The 24,434-nt window shown below is 34.8% G+C and overlaps 1 protein-coding gene across 1 annotated transcript in view; it reads right to left on the bottom strand.

Annotated features, from left to right (window-relative positions):
• Positions 1-1,661: 1,661 nt before the first annotated feature.
• LOC133173587 (uncharacterized) overlaps positions 1,662-24,434 on the bottom strand; it is a 39,356-nt gene continuing 16,583 nt past the window's right edge. Inside the window, exons 8-13 of the mRNA XM_061308567.1 lie at positions 23,689-23,961; positions 16,064-16,099; positions 15,079-15,189; positions 14,173-14,967; positions 7,061-7,238; positions 1,662-5,881 (exon numbers count right to left, since the gene is read on the bottom strand). Coding sequence (XP_061164551.1) covers positions 5,656-5,881; positions 7,061-7,238; positions 14,173-14,967; positions 15,079-15,189; positions 16,064-16,099; positions 23,689-23,961 — 1,619 coding nt within the window. The 3' untranslated portion in view covers positions 1,662-5,655. The remainder of the gene's footprint in view (positions 5,882-7,060; positions 7,239-14,172; positions 14,968-15,078; positions 15,190-16,063; positions 16,100-23,688; positions 23,962-24,434) is intronic.

Below are 24,434 nucleotides of genomic sequence, written 5' to 3'. Positions count from 1 at the left end.
AGCCCAGTAGTGTGCATCCTTAGATGTAACATCCATGCAAGTTTGGTCAACATAAGGCTTACAGTTACTTGGAAACAAGATCTGCTCCAAAAATTTTAACCTGGTCACTAATCCAGAAAATATAGGTCAGATCCAGCATTCGAAACAAGTTCAGTAGTGTGCAGCCTTAGGTGCATCATCCATGCAAGTTTGGTCAATATAGGGCTTATAGTTACTTGGAAATGAGATCTGTTCCAAAAACTTTAACCTGATCACTCATCCAGAAAATATAGGTCAGATCCAGCATCTGAAGCAAGTCCAGTAGTGTTCATCCTTAGGTGTATCATCCATGCAAGTTTGGTCAATATAAGGGCTCATAGTTACTTGGAAATGAGATCTGCTCCAAAAACTTTAACCTGCTCACTCATCCGGAAAATGTAGGTCGGATCCAATATATCTGAAGCAAGTCCAGCAGTGTGCAGCCTTAGATATATCATCCATGCAAGTTTGGTCAATATAGGGCTTATAGTTACTTGGAAATGAGATCTGTCCAAAAACTTTAACCTGATCACTCATCCGGAAAATATAGGTCAGATCCAGCATCTGAAGCAAGTCCTGGTTATTCTTTAGCTGAAATTGCAGCATCTGAAACCTTGACTGGTACAATGAAACACACTAGAAGCATCATCCATGCATTTCTGATTAATATAGGGCATAGTACTTGAAAAGAAAACTGCTCCAAAAACTTTAACCTGGAATGCTGATGCCAAGGGTATTACATAAGCTTCCCCAACTTTGTTGAGGTGAGCTGAAAATGTTTGTACCCAAAGAAAGGTCTTGTCTCGAGGAATATACCTGTGAAATTTGAAAGCCTTAGCTGCAACTGTTCGAAAGTTATGGCCAAGGTTAAAGTTTTTTTAAAGTAAGTAAATTGTCAAGGTCAAAGTTGTTGGTATCCAAAGGAAGATCTTGTTACAAGGATTATATGTGTGAAGTATAAAAGCCCTAGTATCAACCATTCAAAAGTTACGGCCAAGGTTAAAGTTTTTCTACGTAGGTCACACTCCTAAGTCAAGGTCAAAGTGGTTCGTATCCAAAGGAAGGTCTTGTCACAAGGATTACATATGTGAAGTATGAAAGCCATAGCACCAACCATTCAAAAGTTATGGCCAAGGTTAAAGTTTTTCAAAAGTAGGTCAAACCCCTATGTCAAGGTCAAAGTGGTTGGTATCCGAATGAAGGTCTTGTCACAAGGATTACATATGTGAAGTATGAAAGCCATAGCTCCAATAAGAAATATATTTATTCAACATTCTTTGTTATGAAAGTATGGCACAAAAAATATGTATAATACTTGTTTTAAATCTTAAAATTCTGATGTTGACCTCTTGGCTTTTATTTATGAATTTTATTACTATGAAAAAATGATTATCAATTTCTTTCAAAATAATGACTGGAAACAGTGTTTTTTTTTTTTTAAATTCAATAAGTACAATTAATATACAAATCTAAAATTATTCAAAATAAAAAAAAAAAAACATATATCAAATTCTGATGGTTAAAAAGTCATATAAACATGTGACTTTACACAATATATAAAACAAATTTAGTACGAGTTAAAATAAAAAAAAAAATCCTGTACAAAAAAAGAAAAAAAAAAATCAAAAAAAAATATCAGCAAATGAAATAGATTTTATTTGAAACTTGAATTAAAAAGGTGGTTTGGTTTTCATCAAATACTCACTATAGATATAATTATAATTATTTGTTTGCATAATCAGATATTCTACTAGAATATTCAATGTTGTAAACAGTGGAAAGTTAATGAAAATATGTCATAAAAAGACCAGCCAGACATAAATACAGTAACCCAGAGTACATGACAACAAACATAGGTAATCAGAGATTACAGAGCTCAGCTCAACAAATGTTGTCTTCAATTAAGGCAAAACCCACATCAAACTAATAATCTAGTAATGTACATCCCAAGATGCAACATTTACACAATTTGATCTGAAAAGGTTTGCAGTTACTTGGGAATGGACTTATCTAACAACTTTAAATGAGTCACTCATCCAGAAAATGTCATTCAAATCCAGCATCTGAAGAAAATTTAAGTGTTCATCCCTTGATGCATCATCCATGCAAGTTTGGTTTAGATAAGCCTTATAGTTAACTTGGTAATGGACCTGTGCCCAAAACTTTCACCTGGTCACTCATCTGGAAAATATAGGTCAGATCCAGCATCTGAAGCAAGTCCTGGTTATTCTTTAGCTGAAATTGCAGCATCTGAAACCTTGACTGGTACAATGAAACACACTAGAAGCATCATCCATGCATTTCTGATTAATGTAGGGCATAGTACTTGAAAAGAAAACTGCTCCAAAAACTTTAACCTGGAATGCTGATGCCAAGGGTATTTGGTTTAGATAGGCCTTATAGTTAACTTGGTAATGGACCTGTGCCCAAAACTTTCACCTGGTCACTCATCTGGAAAATGTAGGTCAAATCCAGCCTCCAGAGCAAGTCAAGTATGTGTATCCTTAAATGAATCATCTATGCATGTTTGTTCAAGGTGTAACAAATAGTTACTGTAGCAAAAACCTGCACTAAAAACTTTAACTTGGTCACTCATCCAGAAAATGTAGGTTAGATCCAGCATCTGAAGCAAGTTTAGTAGTGTGCATTCTTAGACGTATCATACATACAAGTTGATCAATACAGGGCTTATAGTTAATTGGAAATGAGACCTGCACCAAAAACTTTAACCTGGTCACTCATCCGGAAAAAGTAGGTCAGATCTAGCAAGCCTGTTAGTGTGCATCCTTAGTGTGATCAATGCAAGTTTGGTCAACATAAAGTTCACAGTTACTTTAGAAATTAACCTGCTCCAAAGCTTAACCTGGTCACTCATATGGAAAATGTAGATCAAATCCAGCATCTGAAGCAAGTCCAGTAGTGTGCATCCTTAGATGTATCATCCATGCAAGTTTGGTCAACATAGGGCTTATAGTTAACTGGAAATGAGTAATCTGCTCCAAAAACTTTCACCTGCTCTAAAAACCTTAACCTGATCTAAAAACATTAATCTGGTCATTTCTTAGCTGAAATTGCAGCATCTGAAATCTCGACTGATACAATGAAACACCATAGAAACATCTTCCATGCATCTCTGATTAATGTGGGGCACAGAATTACTTAAAAAAAAAAACTGCACCAAAAACTTTGACCCGGGATACCAACAACGACGCCAAGGGTATCACATAAGCTCCCCCCCAACTTCGTTGAGGTGAGCTAAAAATGCACTTTCAATCCATTCAATAGTGCTACAATATAATAACAATTTTCATTCTAAACTCAAATAAATATCCCTGTATACAACACATAATCTTAATTTAAATAAATAAGATAGACAATACAATTTAGAAAAAAGGTAACTTGATACATGTCTAATACTTGAAGTACATTGGAGAGTATTAGCTGCCCCAGTATCTCACTTTGGGATGTTAAATGAACAAGTTTATTAATAGTAAAAAACTTAAATATTATTTTTCAAATTTACAAAATAGTTTACATAAAAATAATTACAATTAGGCCTTAGGAAAACATATTCAGCTTAAAGTACATAACCTACTTTCATAAAAATTTATCGAATGCAAAGTCAGGTATTAATTATTAAATGGTGGGTTAACAATGGTATCTAGCAGAAATAAAATTACAAAACTTTTTATTTGAATGATATATCATGCACTGAGGTGTTTCCTCTTTTCTCCCACAAATTTTAAAGTTAACATAAGTTCAAAATGTACAGTAAATCGTGAGTATTCATGTACAGTTGAACTTCAGTATCTCAAACACTGATATCTCGAATACCTCAGATATGTCGAAGTGATTTGGATGTCCCAACCTCTTATTCTTTATATATTTTACCCTGGATATCTCAAATCCTCAGACATCTCGAAGTTTTTTCTCGGTCACATCGAGTTTGAGATAACAAGGTTTGACTGTATTTATTTCCTAAACATGTATATACATATTGAGATTAAAAAAATCAGAAGACTTAAAAGCTTTCATGGCTTCAAACATGAAAAACTTTTTGAATTAGATGTGAAATTTTAGTTTCAAACAATATGTCACAATTACAGTTTGAGGGCCTTAAGCATTGATCCAAATAAAGCAGGGGTTGAATTGACCAGACACTATCAAACATATTTAATTCGTCTCTATTCAGTCAGTTGAAAAACTACGACAGATTTAATGTATTTATATAAAATTTTTCTAATTGTCAATGTCTAAGCATTATTTAAGTGATTGCATCTAAACAACCAACATGTCTCTGCTCTGCTACAACTATGATTTACGATTGGGCTATGGTATTGTGTTGGGTATTACACAGTACATGTACATTATGAAATGGAAGAAATGGAGAAATACAAAAAGAGGATGATAAATTTGGTTTTTATGATAAAATTGGTTTTGTTTGTTTGTTTGTTGTTTAACGTCCCTCATGAGAATTTTTTACTCATATGGAGACGCCACCACTTTTTCGGTGGAGGGCTGCAAATTTATACCTATACTCGGCACTCAGGGCCATTGAGCAGTGAGGGATCTTTTTCGTACCAAAAACTACTGCAACACGGGACCTCAATTTATATCGTCTCATCCAAAGGACCGGTCTCCACGTCCTGCAGTGGATTTGAACCTGTAATGTAAGGATCAGCTCCTTACTCTGTGATTCTAGAGCAGACACTCTAACCACTGTGCCACACAGGCAATGATAAAACTGGTTATAAGATTGTAAAAGTAAGGTCGAAATTTTGAAATTCAATGTTTTTAGTCTTCTAGTATTCATATTTGGTGGGTTGTTTCTTTTACATGGTTGTCCTTCCAAAATGCTATTCATGTCATTCAATGCACACTAGCTTTCTTAAGAAATTCGTCTGCATCAACTTTCACTTTTTTCTTGTGTAAAAAACCCCCTCAAAATATCTGTGATTTGTAATCGAATTAATTGTAGATATAATTGATGCAATTTTATTTTCAAGTTATTATTCATTGTGAGCATTTTCGAAAAAATGGATATACAAAATTGCTATTTTCTTTTGCGGATGCATTGACTGACACCTTTGGTTGCGTAGATTCTGGTTGCGCTTTCAATGGGATGCTGGTTAGATGACGTTTGAGCTCTGCTCGATGCCAAAAAAATGCATTTAATATGTATTTTAGAGACTCAGGCATAATATGCAGTCAGTCCCCTAAAATCTGCAATGGACCTGTCCATCCAGTGCCAAGCCTGGTGTTATTATGTCAAAACAATGATCACAGTCTTCAATTTGATTACTTATATAACATGAAAATTGAGGCAACCTTTGAATTAGAATTTATACATCTACAATAATCCTTTAAAACTTACTTTTTACAAAATGTTAAATGAAAATAAAAGATAAGTGGTGTTTAACTTCTTCAACCTACACATGTACTGGTTTTCACAGTAGCAGTCAATACCGATTGCAGACAGACACTTATGGATGTGGACAATTCATTTTTATCTTTAAGAAGTTCCATGGACGCCTTGTTTTCAAACCCTCAAAGTTCAAGCCTATCACAGACCTTTTCTGAACTGCGCATTTTCTGCACTTCATGCATACATGTATGTATCACACAAAATAACATATCTCAACTACCCATTTCATTTTCTTTGACGTCATACAATTTGTACTGTTTTAGTATGTTATCACAGAATTTACATCCTATATGGAATTTAGTAATTTTTTCCAACACATCTAGGCGAAAATGTTCAGCCCTTGAAAAATAAAACACTATATGTCCAATCTTGGTCCCTTGGGCTTTCATATAATCCAGAACTTCTGTCCGAAAAGGACTACCACCTTTGCACCTGGTTCTAAAAAAAAACAAACAACATTTAGAGATTCAAAAATTGAAATAAGAGGCCCAGTTTGCTTATATAAAGAATTCAAACTCTATCATAGCCCTTGGGAGTGAGAGTGAACTAAAATTAAATCTACACTATAACTGCAGATGCTTAATTACCAATTAGGCAACTATTTATTTTGTTACTGAGAAAGAAATTCTTCCAGGAACAACTCTAAATCCATAAGAAAGTTCATTATAAACACTTGGAGCCACTATGTAAACAATCTTGAAAACAACAAAACACTAATTAAAATGAGAATACTTGTATATTTGCTTGTCAAATTGTACTAGCTCTTTCTGCTAAGAGATTGACAAAAATGTATTCATTATCCCAGAGCAAACTAAGTTTCCACAGAAAATTCATCCATTTACAAGGTTTTCTTATAAGTTTGCATACATTTTACAGAATAAGCAGATACTAGTAAGTATCCAATTAACCAAATAATTCTCTTCTAATTCAATCTGAAGAGGAAGATGTTTTTTTCTTAAATTTATAGGCATCTTATCATATTCTCCTGGTATAATATACATTTATTGCATGATAGTGAGGGAGACATGAAGATTTCTTCGCCCATGAAAAATCGTATTCTCCGAGGGCAACGCCTGAGGGGAATATGATTTTTCAAGGGAAAAGAAATCTTCATGTCTCCCGAACATTCATGCAATAAATTGTTTATTATACCGAATCAAGCACAATGCAAGAAATACAAAGAAAATCCGATGAATAAAGTAAAACATTTGATAAGAATAATATGAAACAGATGTTAGTTACACCACTAGTCCCACTTCATAAAAACATTCATTCGTGATGAGTCAATGTAATTTACACACCAGTAACATTACAACCCCACCAGTGAAAACACTTCTGTAAATATTTATATTTTACATGTTTGAGTCGACACAATCAATCAATGATATAAATGATCTAACTCAGTAGTAACCATCTCAGTCACCGCATTGTGATGTCACAACCGTGAAACATGACGTGAAACACGAAGTTTTGTTGCTGGGCAAACACGACGGTTACGTGACTGTCTCGGCCAATCAGATTCTATTTCACTAATGATTATTCATATGAGGTATAATAAACAGTTTTATTAAGGATATTCTCTTCTTAATAATATCAAATTAATGAATAATGTCTTACCCAATGGCAATAATTTTGTATGCTTCCACTTTTAATACATCTTTGGCAAAACCCTTCCAGCTTCTTAGTGATCCATAGTAATCATCTGGGTCAAGTAAATCACCTAAGTCTTCCAGATGCTGGTAACTCTTGGGACTGTCAATGAATGCTGCAATGGTGCAGAGGCAATCTTCTTGATCTAGTAAAAACAAAATAACCTATATCAGCATAATCGCAAAGTGCATTTAATGGCAGTATGTGAATGAAATTCTGTGAAAGCTCCACTGAATTTCATTCAGGGGTTAAGGAAGAGTTGCATTAACAAAATGGATACCCCCCCATTATTGAGTATAATGGCAGAGTCCATGTTTTGCTTTGGGAAAGAGCAAATATCTGATCACAAAAACAAAATAGGAGGTGCACAATGCCATTATGTAATAAAGATTCTTTGAAAGTCTTATTAAATTTTTATTCAGTGGTATAGGATGAGTTGCTGATAAGAGATGGGTACCCACAATATTATGAAAAGAATGGCAGTGTCCATGTTTTGTGATGGGAAACCCCAAACATGTGTCTGATTGAAATGAAAAATAGGAGATGCACAATGCCACTATGAAAGAAAGAATAAATTGCACTCAGTGGTGTAAGAGGAGGATAAGGGATGGCTACCCCCAAGTGTAATGGACAGAGGGGCATAAGGGCAGACACTCCCATCACTATATACCCCCTACTATCAAGTGGGGAAATAATTAAGTACAGTCAAACATCGTTATCTAGAACTCGATGAGACAGAGAAAAATCTTCAAGATATCCAAGGATTTGAGATATCGAGGGTAAAATACTTAAAGAATAAGTGGTTGGGACCTTCAAATCACTTCAACATATCCATGGATGATTGGTGTTTGAGATACCAAAGTTTACCTGTAATAACTCTCCAAAATAGTCAATTTTAGTGACAGTACCAAAGATCTTGTCACATGTACATGTGAAAAAAAATGAAAGCCTTATCTCTTCTGGAGCAAAAGTTATAGCCAAAGTTAAAACTGTTGATAAGTAGGTCAAAATGTTCTGTCAGGGTCATGAGGTAACAAAAACTACAAATATGTCCATAGGATATAAATGCCCCGCCGAGTGTATATCAGTAATGCAACATGAAAATTTGTATTAGTGTTTAAGTTTGATGAAAATGCCTTGAATAGTTCCTTTAAGGGGGGACCTATGTCCGAAAAGTCTTTGTGTGAAATTTCTGAAACTTCAATTTCTGAAACTTTGATATTTTTTATACTAGCACTTACTTAGGAATTTAAGCTGATAAAAACAATACCTTCATTTGCTTGTTTTTGCGCTGCAGCATGTGCAAGATCATTGTAAAAAGCTGAGAAATGGTGGATTTTCAACAGCTTCAATTTTACATAAAATGCATTCAAAAAAGACCCAAATTGCAAAAATATATTTAAATTCAACATTTAATTCAATTATAAGACTTATTCCTCAGAATTAAAACCAAATTCAGTGGAATTCCGACAAAAGAAAAAAAAATTCTGATTCTCAATGAAAAAGACACCCCTTATCCTTTTAAGTAATTCTGGCAACTTTCTCATGCATAATGGAGAATTTTGAAAAAAGTCCATGTGTGAACATGCTTGAATGAATATATTCTAAAGAAATAACCTTTCTTTTTATTCTGATAAAGAAAAAAATATACCTTTATTGGCTAATTACTGAGAAATATTTATTTTTCATACTGTTTTCTAAAGAACTGACCTTTCTGCACTAAGACATTTAAGGCATTATAAGGAACATTGATAAGAACATGTGTAAAATAGTTTATTCTGGAGAAAACAAATATTCCTTTTTTATTTAAAATCTGATTCCAGTGATTTGTGTTATTATTCCTAAACAAGACAGTTACTATATGCCATAAATAATTTTATCCTAACCACTAACACACCAAAAGTGAGGGACCACAATTCTCTGAATTTGCTTGTTTGTAGTTCATTCATCAACTATTTTCTTAGTCAGGGTCAAACATGAAAAAACTATAAACGGTATCAATTTTGCTTACTTTTCTCTTAGCATATGGCATATTGTAACTGTCTTGTTTTGCATCCTTCAAACTTATAGGTCAAGGTCATGAAGTTCAAAAATGATATATCTTTCTGAAAGGAGTTGTCATAGGTAGAGTTCACATAAAATATGAAAGCCTTCCATCTTCTCATTCAAACATTACTAATAAAATGTAAAAAAAAAAAATTTGAAAAAGATTGTAGGTTAGCCATTAAAGTCAAGGTCATGAGGTCAAAAACCAATGTCATTCAGAAATGTCTTGAAACACGCAATGCACATGTGAAATATAAATGTCATACCTTCTCTCATTTAAAAAATATTAACAAAGTTAACATTTTTGAAAATTAGTTCAAATGTCAAGGTCAAGGTCATGGGATAAAAAATTATAGTACATTTGGAAATATCTTGTTACAGCTAGGTAATGCATGTCAAATATGATGAATGTTCATTCTTCTCTCCTTCAAAAGTAAGCATTAAACTTTTGAATATTAGGTCAAGCTTGAAGGTCAAGGTCATGTGGTAAAAAATCATAGTATATTTGGAAAGGTCTTGTCAAAGGTAATTTATATGTATAATTTATCTGCCATATAGTCTCTAATTCGAAAGTTATCACCTGTCCATTGTTAAAATTTTTGGAAAATTAAGTCACACTTCAAGGTCAAGGTCATGGGGTCAAATATCATGACATGTTCTGAAATGTATTGTCACAGGTAATGTACATGTCAAAAAATGAATGCTCTATCTTCTCTCATTCATAGTTATAAACAATGTTAAAATTTTTGAAAAGTAGGTCAAACTTCAAGTCCAGGTCATGAGGTCAAAAATCATAGCATATGTACATTTGGAAACATCTTGTCACAGGTAATGTACATGTGAAATATGAAAGCCCTTTTTTCTCATTCAGAAGTTATGATCAAGGTTAAAGTTTTTGTGACAGACAGACTGACAGATGGACAATCTGACAGGTAAATGACATCTAATGTTCCCTCGCATTTGCAAAAGCAGGGGACAATTACATTAATGAGAGAATAGGATGAGGCAGCTTTACATATCAGGGATGGGCACGATTACTGAAAAATGTAATCGATTAATAATCAATTACTCAGAGGAATTTTATTTAATTGATTATTAATCGATTACACTCATTTTTGTCCTGTAATCAATTGTAATCAATTACTTTGGAAGATGTAATCGATTAATAATTGATTACTTTAAAGTTTTTATCCCTTCAAATATCAAAGCAATATTTAAATGGTAAATGTGGATGTTATCCACTGAAGTTTGAATGTGTTCCTGCAGTTTCAGTGCAGATTCTTTTAAGGTTTTATTCTGGCTAACATTCTCACTAAATGCCCAAATGAGGGATTCTCTACCATGGAAAGTGGAGACATGATTCCTTCAATAAAATATGCCAAGGAATTAATTATCCCTTTCAACCTTGGATCTGAACCTCCATATTTATTGACTTGTTGCAAAAATTATTTAATATTTTATTGTGAATTACTTCATTAAAAGTATTTGGGCTGTCTGTATGTTGACAGTACACATTAAACATTCCTGTACGTGTCTTTTTCAAAAAAAAACAACGTAAATTTGAAAGAACTCTTAGTAATAAACATGTAAATTAAATGTGTTTTTAAGTAATTTAACTAATAGCACAATTTCATTCTGTATTGAAGTAAGTGTTTTGAGAGCTATTTATTCTTTTAATAATATTGTTTGTCTTCAATGGAATGAAAGTTAAACACTAGGTAGTTTACAGTTTACACCTCATTATCTGCAAATCAGGGATATGTCTTAGTCAATTAATTAGCCAATTAAGATAAGCAAACACAGTCACTGTGACACTTTCTCTCTTACAGACATAACCTCTCACTGATATAAAAGCAACCTTACAATTTTGAATGAAAACATGAGAATGATTTTGCAAATTTTAAAGTTACTAAAACACAAGTTTGAAGTTGTTTAAACATTTTCAGATATGAATAAGTATTTCCATCATCTTTTTTTCGAGTACAATGTAGTTTATTTACCAAATTATTTATATTTAATACAGCACTTAAATCTGTTTTTGCTATTTATAATTTTCTATTACAAGACAAAGTTTTTCAACATCTGAAATATGAAAAAGGACATGCTGCAAGAGGACAGTGGGTCAAATGTAAAATGCACACGAAAAATCTGTATATTTTATTAATAAATGGTTGAAATACACTTCTGAATTATTTAATACTAGACCAGTAGGTCTATAAGGCAAATTTTATTGAGAACATTATTAAACTTATGATAAAAAAAGTTAGAAAATCCAAACATTACACTAGGTGGTTTATATTTGATATTTATGTGTGACTGACTGGAAGTAATTCTCCAAAATAACTTCCACTTTATGTATAAAATAATCGAAAGTAATCGAAAAAGTAATTATAATTACATTGAAAATTTTAGCTGTAATCGATTAAATTACGATTACAAGTAATCAAAAATCTCTTCAATTACAGTTTACTGTTGATTACTTGAAAAAAGTAATCATTACAATCCATTACGATTACTTGATTACGACTACCCTATCCCTGTTACATATCACTGAAACTGTATTTTCCTCAAACCATGAAATCTGACCCTCATGTTTATTCCTGAAACTGGTAATTCACCCATAAATTAAAACCCTTAGTACGCAGTACTGTTAAAACATAGGTAATCAAAGATTACGAAGCTCATCTCGACGAATGTTATCTTTAAGTAAGGCAAATTTCGCATAATTTTTTATTTAGTGCATACATGTGATAAGTCAAAGACCACAAAACTGTACAGGAGCCATAAAAAAACTGGAATTTGGGTGAAAAAACTGTACACTGCCTATCAAAAAACGGTACAAAAAATGGAATAAAATATCGCTTAAATTTTGATGAAATTCCATCGTAATCATTGTAATAAACATCGTATATTTTATACCTACGAAGATCTGGGTAAGATTCATGTATATTAAGTCATGTATATCAACCTTAGAAGTTGGCTCAATTTTTTTCAATCAAGTTACATATACGAAACATTAACAGTAATTAAGTACCCCTTAAAAAATAAAGCTACCTAAAGGGGTATTTGATACGGATTTATAGCAAGATAATTATCCCAATTGGCAGTTCACACCTTCGCACGCGATGGTTTGTGTACACTACACAATTATCAGAAGGTCAAGTGTCAAACACAGGTGACGTCTTCCAGTGTCTCGCGAGCGAGAATGAGTAAAATGGCGGCATTTAGCGAGAAATTCAAAATACTGTACAAATTTTCATATTCCGTGAATTTTGGTGTCCCGCCGGTACACGATGAATGGGCTCGAAAAACTGTACATTTTGTGTACAGCCGGTACATATCACATGTATGTTAGTGTACATCCCAAGATCAATGTCCACGCAAGTTTGGTTTAAGTACTACTTATAGTTACTAGGAAATAGACCTGTTCAAAAAACGTTTATCCTGTTTACTAATCAAGAAAATTTTGGTCAGTTCCAACATCCAAAGTAAGTCTGGAAGTTTTCATCCTTAGATGCACCATCTATGCAAGTTTAATCATAACAAGCCATATTGTTATACCTTTAAAAATTTGTTCCTATATAAATCAATACTGATAAAAGTCTAACATTTCCAATGTTTTACTGAGCGGGCATAAAAAAATTGATGTTTGACAGCGAAGTGAGAAATTGGACCTGTTGATGAGATGTTGGACCGCTTACGTCACATAATGGGCGGGGTCAGCTAAATCTCATTTGCATTCGTTGGTGTTCGACATACATGGATGTCAAAATAATAATAATAAATAAAAAGTATAACAAAACATTTATTGACTGTGTTCTTGGGCAAAATGCTTTTTGTCGACCCCTCGAACCAAACTGTTTGCCTTCGGCCTAAGGCCTCAGGCAAACAGTTTGGTTCTTGGGTCCGACAAAATGCATGTTGCCCTAGAACCTGGTCAATAAATGTATAATGTTATATAGCTACTCCAAAAAAATTATTCTGGTCACTCATCTGGAAAATGTAGGTCAGATTCAGAATCCAAAGCAAGTCTGGAAGTGACCATCCCTAGCTAATTTGGTTAAAATATGGCTAAAATTCACTCGTGGAAAATCTAGGTCGAATCCAGCATCCGAAGCAAGTGTGGTAGTGTCCATCCCTAGATGCATCATCCATGCAAGTTTGTTCAAGGTAGAGCTTATAATTACTTGGGAATGGACCTGCTCCTAAAACTTTAACCTGGTCACTCATCTGGAAAATCTAGGTCAGATCCAGCATCCGAAGCAAGTGTGGTAGTGTCCATCCCTAGATGCATCATCCATGCAAGTTTAGTCCAGGTAGGGCTTTTTATTACTTGGGTATGGACCTGCTCCAAAAACTTTAACCTAGTCACTCAACTGAAAATCTAGGTCGGATCCAGCATCCGAAGCAAGTGTGGTAGTGTCCATCCCTAGATGCATCATCCATGCAAGTTTGGTCCAAGTACGGCTAATAGTTACTTGGATATGGACCTGCTCCAAAAACTTTAACCTGGTCACTCATCTGGAAAATCTAGGTCAGATCCAGCATCCGAAGCAAATGTGGTAGTGTCCATCCCTAGATGCATCATCCATGCAAGTTTGGTCCAGGTAGGGTTTACAGTTACTTGGGAATGGACCTGCTCCAAAAACTTTAACCTGATCACTCATCTGGAAAATCTAGGTCAGATCCAGCTTCCGAAGCAAGTGTGGTAGTGTCCATCCCTACATGCATCATCCATGCAAGTTTGGTCAAGGTAGGGTTTATAGTTACTTGGGAACGGACCTGCTCCAAAAACTTTAACCTTGTCACTCAACTGCAAAATCTAGGTCAGATCCAGCATCCGAAGCAAGTGTGGTAGTGTCCATCCCTAGATGCATCATCCATGCAAGTTTGGTCCAGGTAGGGCTTATAGTTACTTGGGAATGGACTTGCTCCTAAAACTTTAACCGGGACGCCGACGCTTACGCCGACGGTCTAGCATAAGCTCATCTTGACTTCGTCGAGGTGAGCTAAAAAAGAAATCTTTCTCTTACTGGATTTCAATGAGATATCCTCTTCATTACTCCTTTCAGAAATGTCTGTGAGAAAAGGCTGAGCATGTAAATTAGGTTTTTTCTCTACAGCCTCTGAAATAAGATTAACAATATCCTTTTTAACATCACAAATCACAGCTGCAGCCTTTCCTCCTTTGGCACTGCCTGTCTGGGACCTATAGTTCCCAGAGTGCTCAGTAGCATTTTCTGTTTCTGACTCTCTGCCTGAGTCAGCAGAAATTTGATGATTGTAACTTGGCACTTGAGGTAATTTGTCACTACCCTGTGAAGAATTCGGCTTCAAGTCTGCAGGATCTGATGTCGTAGAGCTTGTCCCTGCGACAGACCCCCGGCCAGAGTCAGAACCCGGCACTTTCTTTTGGTACCCAGTTTGAGTTCTCTTCACTGGTTCAACTGTATCAATTTGTTCAAGAATAGAAGAAAGTCCTTCATTTGAACTAGGAAACTGTGAAATGTTTCCCATGCTTGATGATTCCTCACGAGGAGAGAGGGAATCACAGTTTAGATCTGGTGCTTCACTGATGTCCAAACTGTCCTCTGAAGACTTCAAGGATTGTGCATCCAGAGGAGGAGAAGACATGATTTCGTGAGAATCCCTGCTTTGAGTTGGAGGATTGCTGTGCAGTTGATGCTCAGACTCCTGTACTAGGAATCTGTCTGATATGGAGGGGTCACGGGCAGGATTTTCAACTTTAACCCCAGCATTATTAGCCATGTTTGGCCCCATTTCCAGCATCTCTCTGTTTTCTTCATTTGAAACTGCTCTTCCTCTACCTAAAAAATTGGTAAAAAAAATTATCACAATTTAATCAAAAATATTCCTCTGGAATTAAGACACATACATTTTATATGGTCCAAAGCAAATAAACTTTGTCCTTTTGTTACCTTTTATCTTTTTCTTCCTTTTCGACAGCACACAAATTATACATATAAATAAGATGATAATCAGCACAACAACTGCAGCTAAGGCTATCATCAGAAATAGGAAGACTGAAACTAAATTAGAGATATTAATCTAAAAATTCATTTATATGATAAAGTCTCTGCAACGCAAGATATGATTTAGATTGTTATAGAATTATACAAAGTAGTTCTTACTCAACATGTAAAATTTCAAGAAATGCAATATTCCATTGATACAAATGTGATAATATAATAATGCATCAACTACTTATACAATAAAACAAGATGAGTTTGTCAAACACTGGTGCCATCGTATGGCAGCTCATGGGCAAGATTAAAGTTTTTTGGCATACCTGGATGACAACCCTACTAAGACCTGATAATTTGTGATGTCTCAAAGAATCTAAATTTAATAAAATTAATAGAGTAGAAAATATAAGTCAAACCTCTTGTGTTCTCCTACCTCCCACTGCTCTGATTCCATACTTTTAAATTATGTCAACAGACAACTTTGACCTCACTGTTATTTATTGTTCACCAATCCCGTGTATATATCAATTATATAAATGAGTTATTAAGCTTACAACTTGCTCACTTGTGCTATTTCATTGTCATGTGAAAGGAGACAACAGTTGTCACCCTGCTTGTGAGGGAGACATCATGAATTATTTCTCTGCACATGAAATATGCTCATAACCAATCAGATTGACTGTATTATTCTGAAGGATAATAATATAATTTCAACATCACAGTTAGGGGTAAACAAATTTATTTTATGTTCTAGATTTATAAACAATCTTAGAAGCCCTTTCTCTAAGTGCACTACCTTGACTGTTTTACATGACCTATTACTGTTACATGACCTATTACTGTTACATGACCTATTACTGTTACATGACCTATTACTGTTACATGACCTATTAATATACTGATAAGAATCCTGTCAGGAATACTGACATTGCCTTACCTATTTGTGTTTCATCTTTTCCCTTTCTTTTTCTTCCTACAATCAGTATGGGATAAAAATAAGTTATAATTCATCTTACTCAGACAAACAACATTTAAAGAATCATCTTTGCCAAGTCTGGTTCTTATACATGCAATAGTTCTAGAGACAAGAGGCCCAACGGCCTTAACGGTCTCCTGAGCATAATACAACACTGCAAAGGATCCATAGAAGTATAAAGCAAAATCAACTGATAGATGAAGCTATGTTACCCAAGAATTTCAAAAGTTTAAAAGTACTCGTGCATATTGTAACATGCTAGACCCTGAGCGATCTCCTTGGAATTGTACTTGGTTTGCCTAAGTCTTACAAGGATGATACATAAATACAATGGACACTTGCCTAGTGTGTATCAAGGTATTTAATACTTAGTATGTTTTTGTCACTTGCCTAATGCAACAATTAAGTACACAAAGAGAAATCTCTAATGCCCATAAATTTACCCGAGGTGATGTCTCTTGGCTAAATAAACATCTTAGCTGTAAGCCACTTGGTAAAACATGGTACAAACAACTTGGTAATACTTGTTACCAGCACTTATCACTCGCCTATACAATGTGGCTACCAGACCCACTGCCTCTACTCTCCCCCCCCCCCCCCATTACAAAATTCCTGGATCCACCATTGCCCAGTGGGTCATCAATTGAACAAAATTGAATTTACACTACCTGAGGATGCTTCCATATCAAAATGACTAAACATGATTTTCAGTTCTTGAAAAGAAGACATTTCCATATATGTTCCTATGTAAAATTTTCAATCCTCCATTGGGCCTCACCCTACCCCTGGGGTCATCATTTGAACAAAATTGAATTTACACTACCTGAGGATGCTTCCATATCAAAATGACTTATCATGGCTTTGCAGTTCTTCAGAAGAAGAAATTTTCCTATATATTTCTATTTAAGACTTTGATCCTCCATTGTGGCCCCACCCTACCCCCCGGGGGTCATGATTTGAACAAAATAGAATCTACACTACCAGAGGATGCTTCCACATAAATATGACCAATCAGGGCTTTGCTGTTCCTGAGAAGATTTTTTTAAGATTCTTCCTATATATATTTCAATGTAAAACTTTGATCCTCCATTGTGGCCCCACCCTACCCCCGGGTGTCACGATTTAAACAAATTTGAATCTACACTACCTGAAGATGCTTCCATATAAATATGACTCATCATGGCCTTGCTGTTCTTGAGAAGAAGATTTTTAAAGATTTTTTCCTTTATATTTCAAAGTAAAACTTTGATCCTCCATTGTGGCCTGCCCTACCCCCGGGGGTCATGATTTGAACAAACTTGAATCTACACTACCTGAGGATGCTTCCATATAAATATGACTCATCATGGCTTTGCTGTTCTTGAGAAGAAGACTTTTAAAGATTTTTCCTATATATTTCTATGTAAAACTTTGATCCTCCATTGTGACCCCCGGGGGTCATGATTTGAACAAACATGAATCTACACAGTTTCATCTTTCCTGGCCCTGTGCTTCTTGAGATTTTTAAAAGATGCTATTAATTTTTCACCAATTCTCTATAATCTCCCCTTGAAAGAGGGCATGGCCCTTCATTTGATCAAAAAACTTGAATCCCCTTCACCCACGGATACTCTATGCCAAGTTTGGTTGAAATTGGCCCAGTAGTTTTGGAGAAGAAGATGAAATTGTGAAAGTTTACAATGACAACAACAACGCCAATGCCAACGACAACAGACAACGGACAAATTTTGATCAGAAAAGCTCACTTGAGCCTTCAGCTCAGGTGAGCTAACAAGATTTCATGATTTTAAACCTCTCAGTATTTGAATTAATGACCTTAATTGTTTTGAAAAAGATTAGCCACAAAATTCAAAAAGTAGGTCAAGGTGACCTACTTTTTAGTCAATGTACTCCAAGGACCCAAGATACATTAACCGACAAAGTTTGATGATCATAGGCCTTAAATTGTTCAAAATATGCCTTTAATTAGGGATGTCAACGAATAATCTAGTACTCGACTATCGTTTGATCAACCGACTATCCACTAAACCTTTTTTTGTCAGCTATTTGTTAAAAAAATTTGATACTCGATAGTAATCTTAAATTTAAGGTTTAACCAGAAGTCTCTGATGAGACTGTAGCTCTACTGGTTGTATTTATACATTGTAAAGGAAGATAAAAGTAGCACTTTGACTTGAAACTTTGCAACAGCAATAAACAGAATAATGATCCTTGGTTTAGTCTCTTTTGTGGCAAGATTTATTATTATATCAGACTAAAACTGTAGGAGGAGTAGCCTTTTAAAACAATTTTACAGAAATTTTGATTTAAGTAACCATGGCAACATCATTCAACAAAAATAAAAAAACAATAACACCAATTATGTATCTCTGTAGTCTACTTGTATGCCACATTATACTGAAATCAGACAAAAAATGTAGGAGGAGTAGCGTTTTCAAAGTATTTCAAGAAATTTCTACTTTTAGTAACCATGGCAACACCGTTCATTGAAATCCAAAACTGGTACAGAGAATTATGTATCTTAGTGTAGTCTAATTGTGTGCTAAGTTATACTAAAATTAGACCAAAACTGTAGGAGGAGTAGCATTTTGAAGGTATTTCAAGGAAATTTCTATTTTTAGTAACCATGGCAACACTGTTCATCAAAATCCGAAACTGGTATAGAGAATAATGTATCTTAGTGTAGTTTAGTTGTGAGCTAAGTAATACTAAAATCAAACCAAAACTGTAAGAGGAGTAGCATTTTGAAGGTATTTCAAGGAAATTTCTATTTTTAGTAACCATGGCAACAATGTTCATCAAAATCAGAAAATCAATATAAAGAATTATGTATCTTAGTGTAGTCTACTTGCTTGCCAAGTTATACTGAAATCAGACCAAAACTGTAAGAGGAGTAGCATTTTGAATGTATTTCACAGAAATTTCTATTTTTAGTAACCATGGCAACACCGTTCATTGAAATCAAAAACCGATACACAGAATTATGTATCTTATTATAGTCTACTTGTTTTGCCAAGTAATATTGAAATCAGATAAAAACTGTAGGAGGAGTAGCATTTTGAAAGTATTTCACAGAAATTTCTATTTTTAGTAACCATGACAACATCCTTCATCGAAATCAAAAACCGATACACAGAATTACGCATCTTAGTATAGTCTACTTGTGTGCCAAGTTATATTGAAATCAGATAAAAACTGTAGGAGGAGTAGCATTTTGAAAGTATTTCACAGAAATTTCTATTTTTAGTAACCATGGCAACACCGTTCATTGAAATCAAAAACCGATACACAGAATTATGTATCTTAGTGTAGTCTACTTGTGTGCCAAGTTATACTGAAATCAGACTAAAACTGTAGGAGGAGTAGCATTTTGAAAAATTGTTTACAGACGGACAAACAGACAGACAGACAGACGGACGGACGACGGACACCTTACTATCGCATAAGCTCTTGTTCTTGTTCTTGTGAGTAAAATACTCAGGGTAACTGTAAGGCTTAAACGGTCTTCGTTGATTGTTCAAACCTAAGGAAATTGTTTGCTTGTCGATTCTTGTTTGGCAAACATGCATTGGAATACTTTAAAAGATGTCAGATCCAGATTGTAAAGTTTCAACCTTCAATTCCATAAGATCTCGCATAATGCAACTATTAATTAATTAAGAGTTTTCATAATTGAGCAGCTGTTGCGTAATTGGAGGACAGTTATGAGCGTAATTTAAATGTGTTTCTTTCCGGTATAAATATCAATAATTTCAAGATTGTATCAATTCAATTGTTTGCAAAAAATCTCATAATTAAAAATTATTGCAAGCTCTCTTTGTTTTAAAAATTGGTATGCTCTAACTGTGTACCAGTCACGGGTCACTGAAAAGACCCATTCAAATGGCTTCAGGTAAGAAATCAATAGTTCAGTGGTACATGCACTACATAATGACAAAGGAAGCCACAAATGATATCCCATATTTAGATAAAATATGCAGTAAATATTTTATTTGAAATCAAATACATTGTATACATACATATATATTTATTACTACATGAACATAAATGTTAACGATCAATAATTCGATTTCAATGGTGATAGCGTAGATTAAAAATTGTACAAGCTATCAGTCTGTTAAAGTAAAAGGGGGAAAACGACTTGAAAAATTAATGTACATTTCATTGAGTACTCAACCATCATTCGACTAAAGCCTCTGACTATTCGACTAAGCTGTCCAAGTAAATTTGACATGGCCGCAAAATTTAAAAAGTAGGTCACTGTGACCTACTTTTGAGTCAACATGATATGAGGTCCTTAGATGCATCAACTGACAAGATTTGATGATCCTAGTCCTTGTAGTTAGCAAAATATCAACATTTTAATAAAATGTAATTTTTGGTCAATTTTGAAGTGACCTTGAGACCACGTCCTTTGCCCCAGGGTAAATCCCCACGCAAATTTTAATCTACAACACATCCTTATCCTTTTGTGTAAGTTTGGTGATAATCTGCCCAGTGGTTCGTGAGAAGAACATTTTTTAGCAACCAGTACTTTTGTATTTTCCTAATTATCTCCCCTTGTTTAAGGGTCACAACCCTAGTTTTATTATAAATAGGAGCCCTTGGGCCAAGGATACCTTGTGACAAATTTGACAATAATTGGCCAAGGGGTTCTTGAGTTATGGCCCATATTCTAAAAAGTTTACACACACCACACACATGACCATGGCATTAGCTCTTTGAGCCTTTGGCTCAGAAGAGCTAACAAGAGGCCCAAGGGCTTTAACGGTCACCTGAGTATAATACAACAATTTAGAAGTTAAATACACTGATAGATGAAGCATTGTTGCCCTAAAGCAAGAGAAGAAGGAAGATCAGGATCAACAAAATAATTAGTCTAGTATTCAGTATCAACTCATAACTTAAGTTCTAATCTGCCCCCACTTAACACTATCACCATGCAGACTATTAACAAACTATTAGTGCTTCTGTACTATTTTTAAACCCATATTAAGACCTCTAGCATTGACCTCTCTTATGGTCTTTGAAGAACTTTTAATAAGATAAGTTATTTTTGTATCATTTTTATTTATCTATTACTTGCAGGTCTACCTGATTATTAATACTAAGAAAGTGCTTTTTTAATAATACGATAAACATTCTTGCATAATTATCTTATTCTATTAACCTTTCAAATACATTATTTACAGTGACTAATTATCAAAGGTGAATGGAAAAGGGGAATAACTTCTCTCAGTAGAATACAAGTTAATAGAGCCCTGCCCAGGACCAGAATGCTTAGACGAATGGTCCAGATGTTTAAAAATCTGGTAGAAATATGCTTACTCATATCATTTAAACTTTTACTCAGTTTGCTTCCGATATGCCCAGAAGCAGAGAAGAATTTCACAGGTACAATGCATTTTCACTACAGATTCAACAAAGCCTTACCCTAACACCAGAACCCAAGACCAAGGGTCAAGAAATTTACAAATTTGGAAGAGTTACCCTCATCATCATAACAATGGACTTCAAAGAATTAAGTACACTTTTCCACTATATTATCAAAAGCCCCCCCCCCCCACCCCTCGTTATGCCAGAACCCCTGACCCTATGGACCACAAGATTTAAAAATTCTGTTCGAAGCTCCCATTTTCATCATAGCTAAGCTCAACACTAAGGAGCAGACAGGATTAGTTAATGATTAATCAATAGAATTAATGCTTTTTCACTATATAATCAATAGAGCCCCCCCCCCCCCCCCCCCGTCCTCAAAAACCCCAAAACTGAGGCCATATATTTAAAAATTTTGAAAGAGGCATCCTTGTCTATCATAATCATGCACTTAGTTTGTTTAAATAATCTCCAGTAGCAGAGAAGAAGATTTTCAAAGAATCAATGCATTTTCACTATATAATCAATAGAGCCCCACCCTAACACCAGAACCCCTGACCCTGGGGCCATGAAATTCACAATTTTTGAAAAGGCATCCTTATGCATCATAACCATGCACTTAGTTTGTTTAAATAGTCTCCAGTAGCAGAGAAGAAGATTTTCAAAGAATCAATGCATTTTCACTATATAATCAATAGAGCCCCACCCTAACACCAGAACCCCTGACCCTGGGGCCATGAAATTCACAATTTTTGAAAAGGCATCCTTATGCATCATAACCATGCACTTAGTTTGTTTAAATAGTCTCCAGTAGCAGAGAAGAAGATTTTCAAAGAAATAATGCACTTTCACTATATGATCTATATAGCCCCATTCTGGGGCCAGAACCCCTGACCCTGGGGCCATGAATTTCACAATTTTGGTAGAGGGCTCAATGCTTATTACAATGATGCCAACAGTTTGACTGCTTGATGTTCAGGAGTAAAGAAGAAGATTTTTAAAGATTGCATTATTTTTGGTGGTTTTAGCCCCACCCCTCAGGCCCTGGGGGGGGGGGGGGGCAGGGACCATGAAATTCACAACTTTGTTCCCCTTCACCCATAGATGCTATATACCAAATTTGGTTGAAATTGGTTGAGCGGTTCTAGAGAAGAAGTTAAAAATGTTCAAAAGTTAACGCATGACGGACAACAACGGACGAAAACAGATAGCAATAGGTCACCTGAGTGACTCAGGTGACCTAAAAAGAGGCAACCTTGCTCATCATAACCATGCATTTAGTTTGTTTGCTTAATGCCCAGGAGCAGAGAAGATTTTCAAAGAATTAATGCATTTTTTCACTATAATCATTAGAGCCTCGCCCTTACACCAGAACCCGTGACCCAGCAGCCATGAAATTCACAATTTTGGAAGAGGCAACCTTGCTCATCATAACTAAGCATTTAGTATGTATGCTTAACACCCAGGAGCAGAGGAAAAGATTTTTTAATAAATAATGCATTTTTACTATATATTCAACAATAGTAGAGCCCCACCCTAGAACCATAACCCCTGATCCTGGGGCCATGAATTTCACAATTTTGATAGAAGACTCAATGCTTATTACAATCATGCCAATATTTTGACTTCTTGATGTTCAGGAGTAAAGAAGAGGATTTTTAAAGATTGCATTAATTTTGATGGTTTTAGCCCCACCCCTCAGGCCCCAGGGGGGCAGGCACCATAAGATTCATAATTTTTGTTCCCCTTCACCCATAGATGCTATATGGCACAATTGGTTGAAATTGGTTCAGTGGTTTCAGAGAAGAAGCTAAAAATTTTCAAAACGATGAACGCTGACAGATGAAAACAGATAGCAATAGGTCACCTGAGTGACTCAGGTGACCTAAAAAGGTTCTTAAGAGTACACAACAGATTACAAGTCAGGAGTTTTAAAATTTAACGTGTCCTTGGCTCAAATGAGCTAATATAGTGATTTATGTTATTTTATTCTTATGTTTTTCCATCTCAACAAGTTTAAAAATTTTTATAACAGAATAAACTTGACAACATTGAAGAATTACAGACTCGAAGATTTCTCTATTGCTAGAGTGTTTATATACATGTATGTACTAAAAAAAAATCACCTTAATTGTTAACTTTAAATAACTGTTTCGTATTAAGAAACCATTCCAAAATATGAAAAATAACAGCCAACAGTTATGAATTACCTGGTAATACTACATTAGCTGGATCACTCTGCAGACTAGCCTTGTACTGGTTAAAAGCAGTGACTGTGATAGTGTAATTCTTCAGCACCTCTAAGTTGGGTATGATGAGCGATTCTGTTGTGGTGTTCAGAGTTAAACTGTTATTATCATCACATGTGATATGAACAGTGTAACCAATGATAAATGTGTCATTTATTGGTGATATCCAGCTCACATTTACAGCAGTTGTGTTCATGACTTGAACATGAACATGTCTAGGCCTCTCAGGAGGATCTGTGGAAGAAAAGAAAACCTATATACCGGTAATGGTTTCTAAACAAAATTCTAGTGAACTTGAAGGGGACAGTTATCTTTTATCAAATCTGGCAAATGGGCCCTGAAAGCTCATAGATTGATCCCTAGATTTATAGACCTTAGAGAAAGTATACTGACTGAGCACAAAGTGCAAGGTGGATATGCTTTTCTCCAAGATCTATATCTTGAGGAATTGAACTGAATCAAAAGGCTACATTTGTTTTACCATTTTTTGTATTACCGTTAAATAATGAGAAACATCTTAAAAATCCATGTTTCTACTATATTGTTATTGTTCATGTAAGCATGTTATAATCATTGGGACTGTCACAATCAAAATTTAATCCCGATTATTGTTTTATTTATGTTTATGATTTTTACTTATTTTTCCTTTACGGGACCTCTTTATTCTGTTACCTGTAATGAACCTCAAATTCAGAAATTGCAGGCAT

Source organism: Saccostrea echinata, unplaced genomic scaffold (genome assembly GCF_033153115.1).
Source record: "Saccostrea echinata isolate AGI-Se365-2 ecotype Australia unplaced genomic scaffold, CSIRO_AGI_Sech_v1 ptg000056l, whole genome shotgun sequence".
Classification (NCBI taxonomy): Eukaryota; Metazoa; Mollusca; class Bivalvia; order Ostreida; family Ostreidae; genus Saccostrea; species Saccostrea echinata.
The sequence above is the reverse complement of the archived record's forward strand: the minus strand, read 5'-3'. Positions and strand labels throughout refer to the sequence as shown.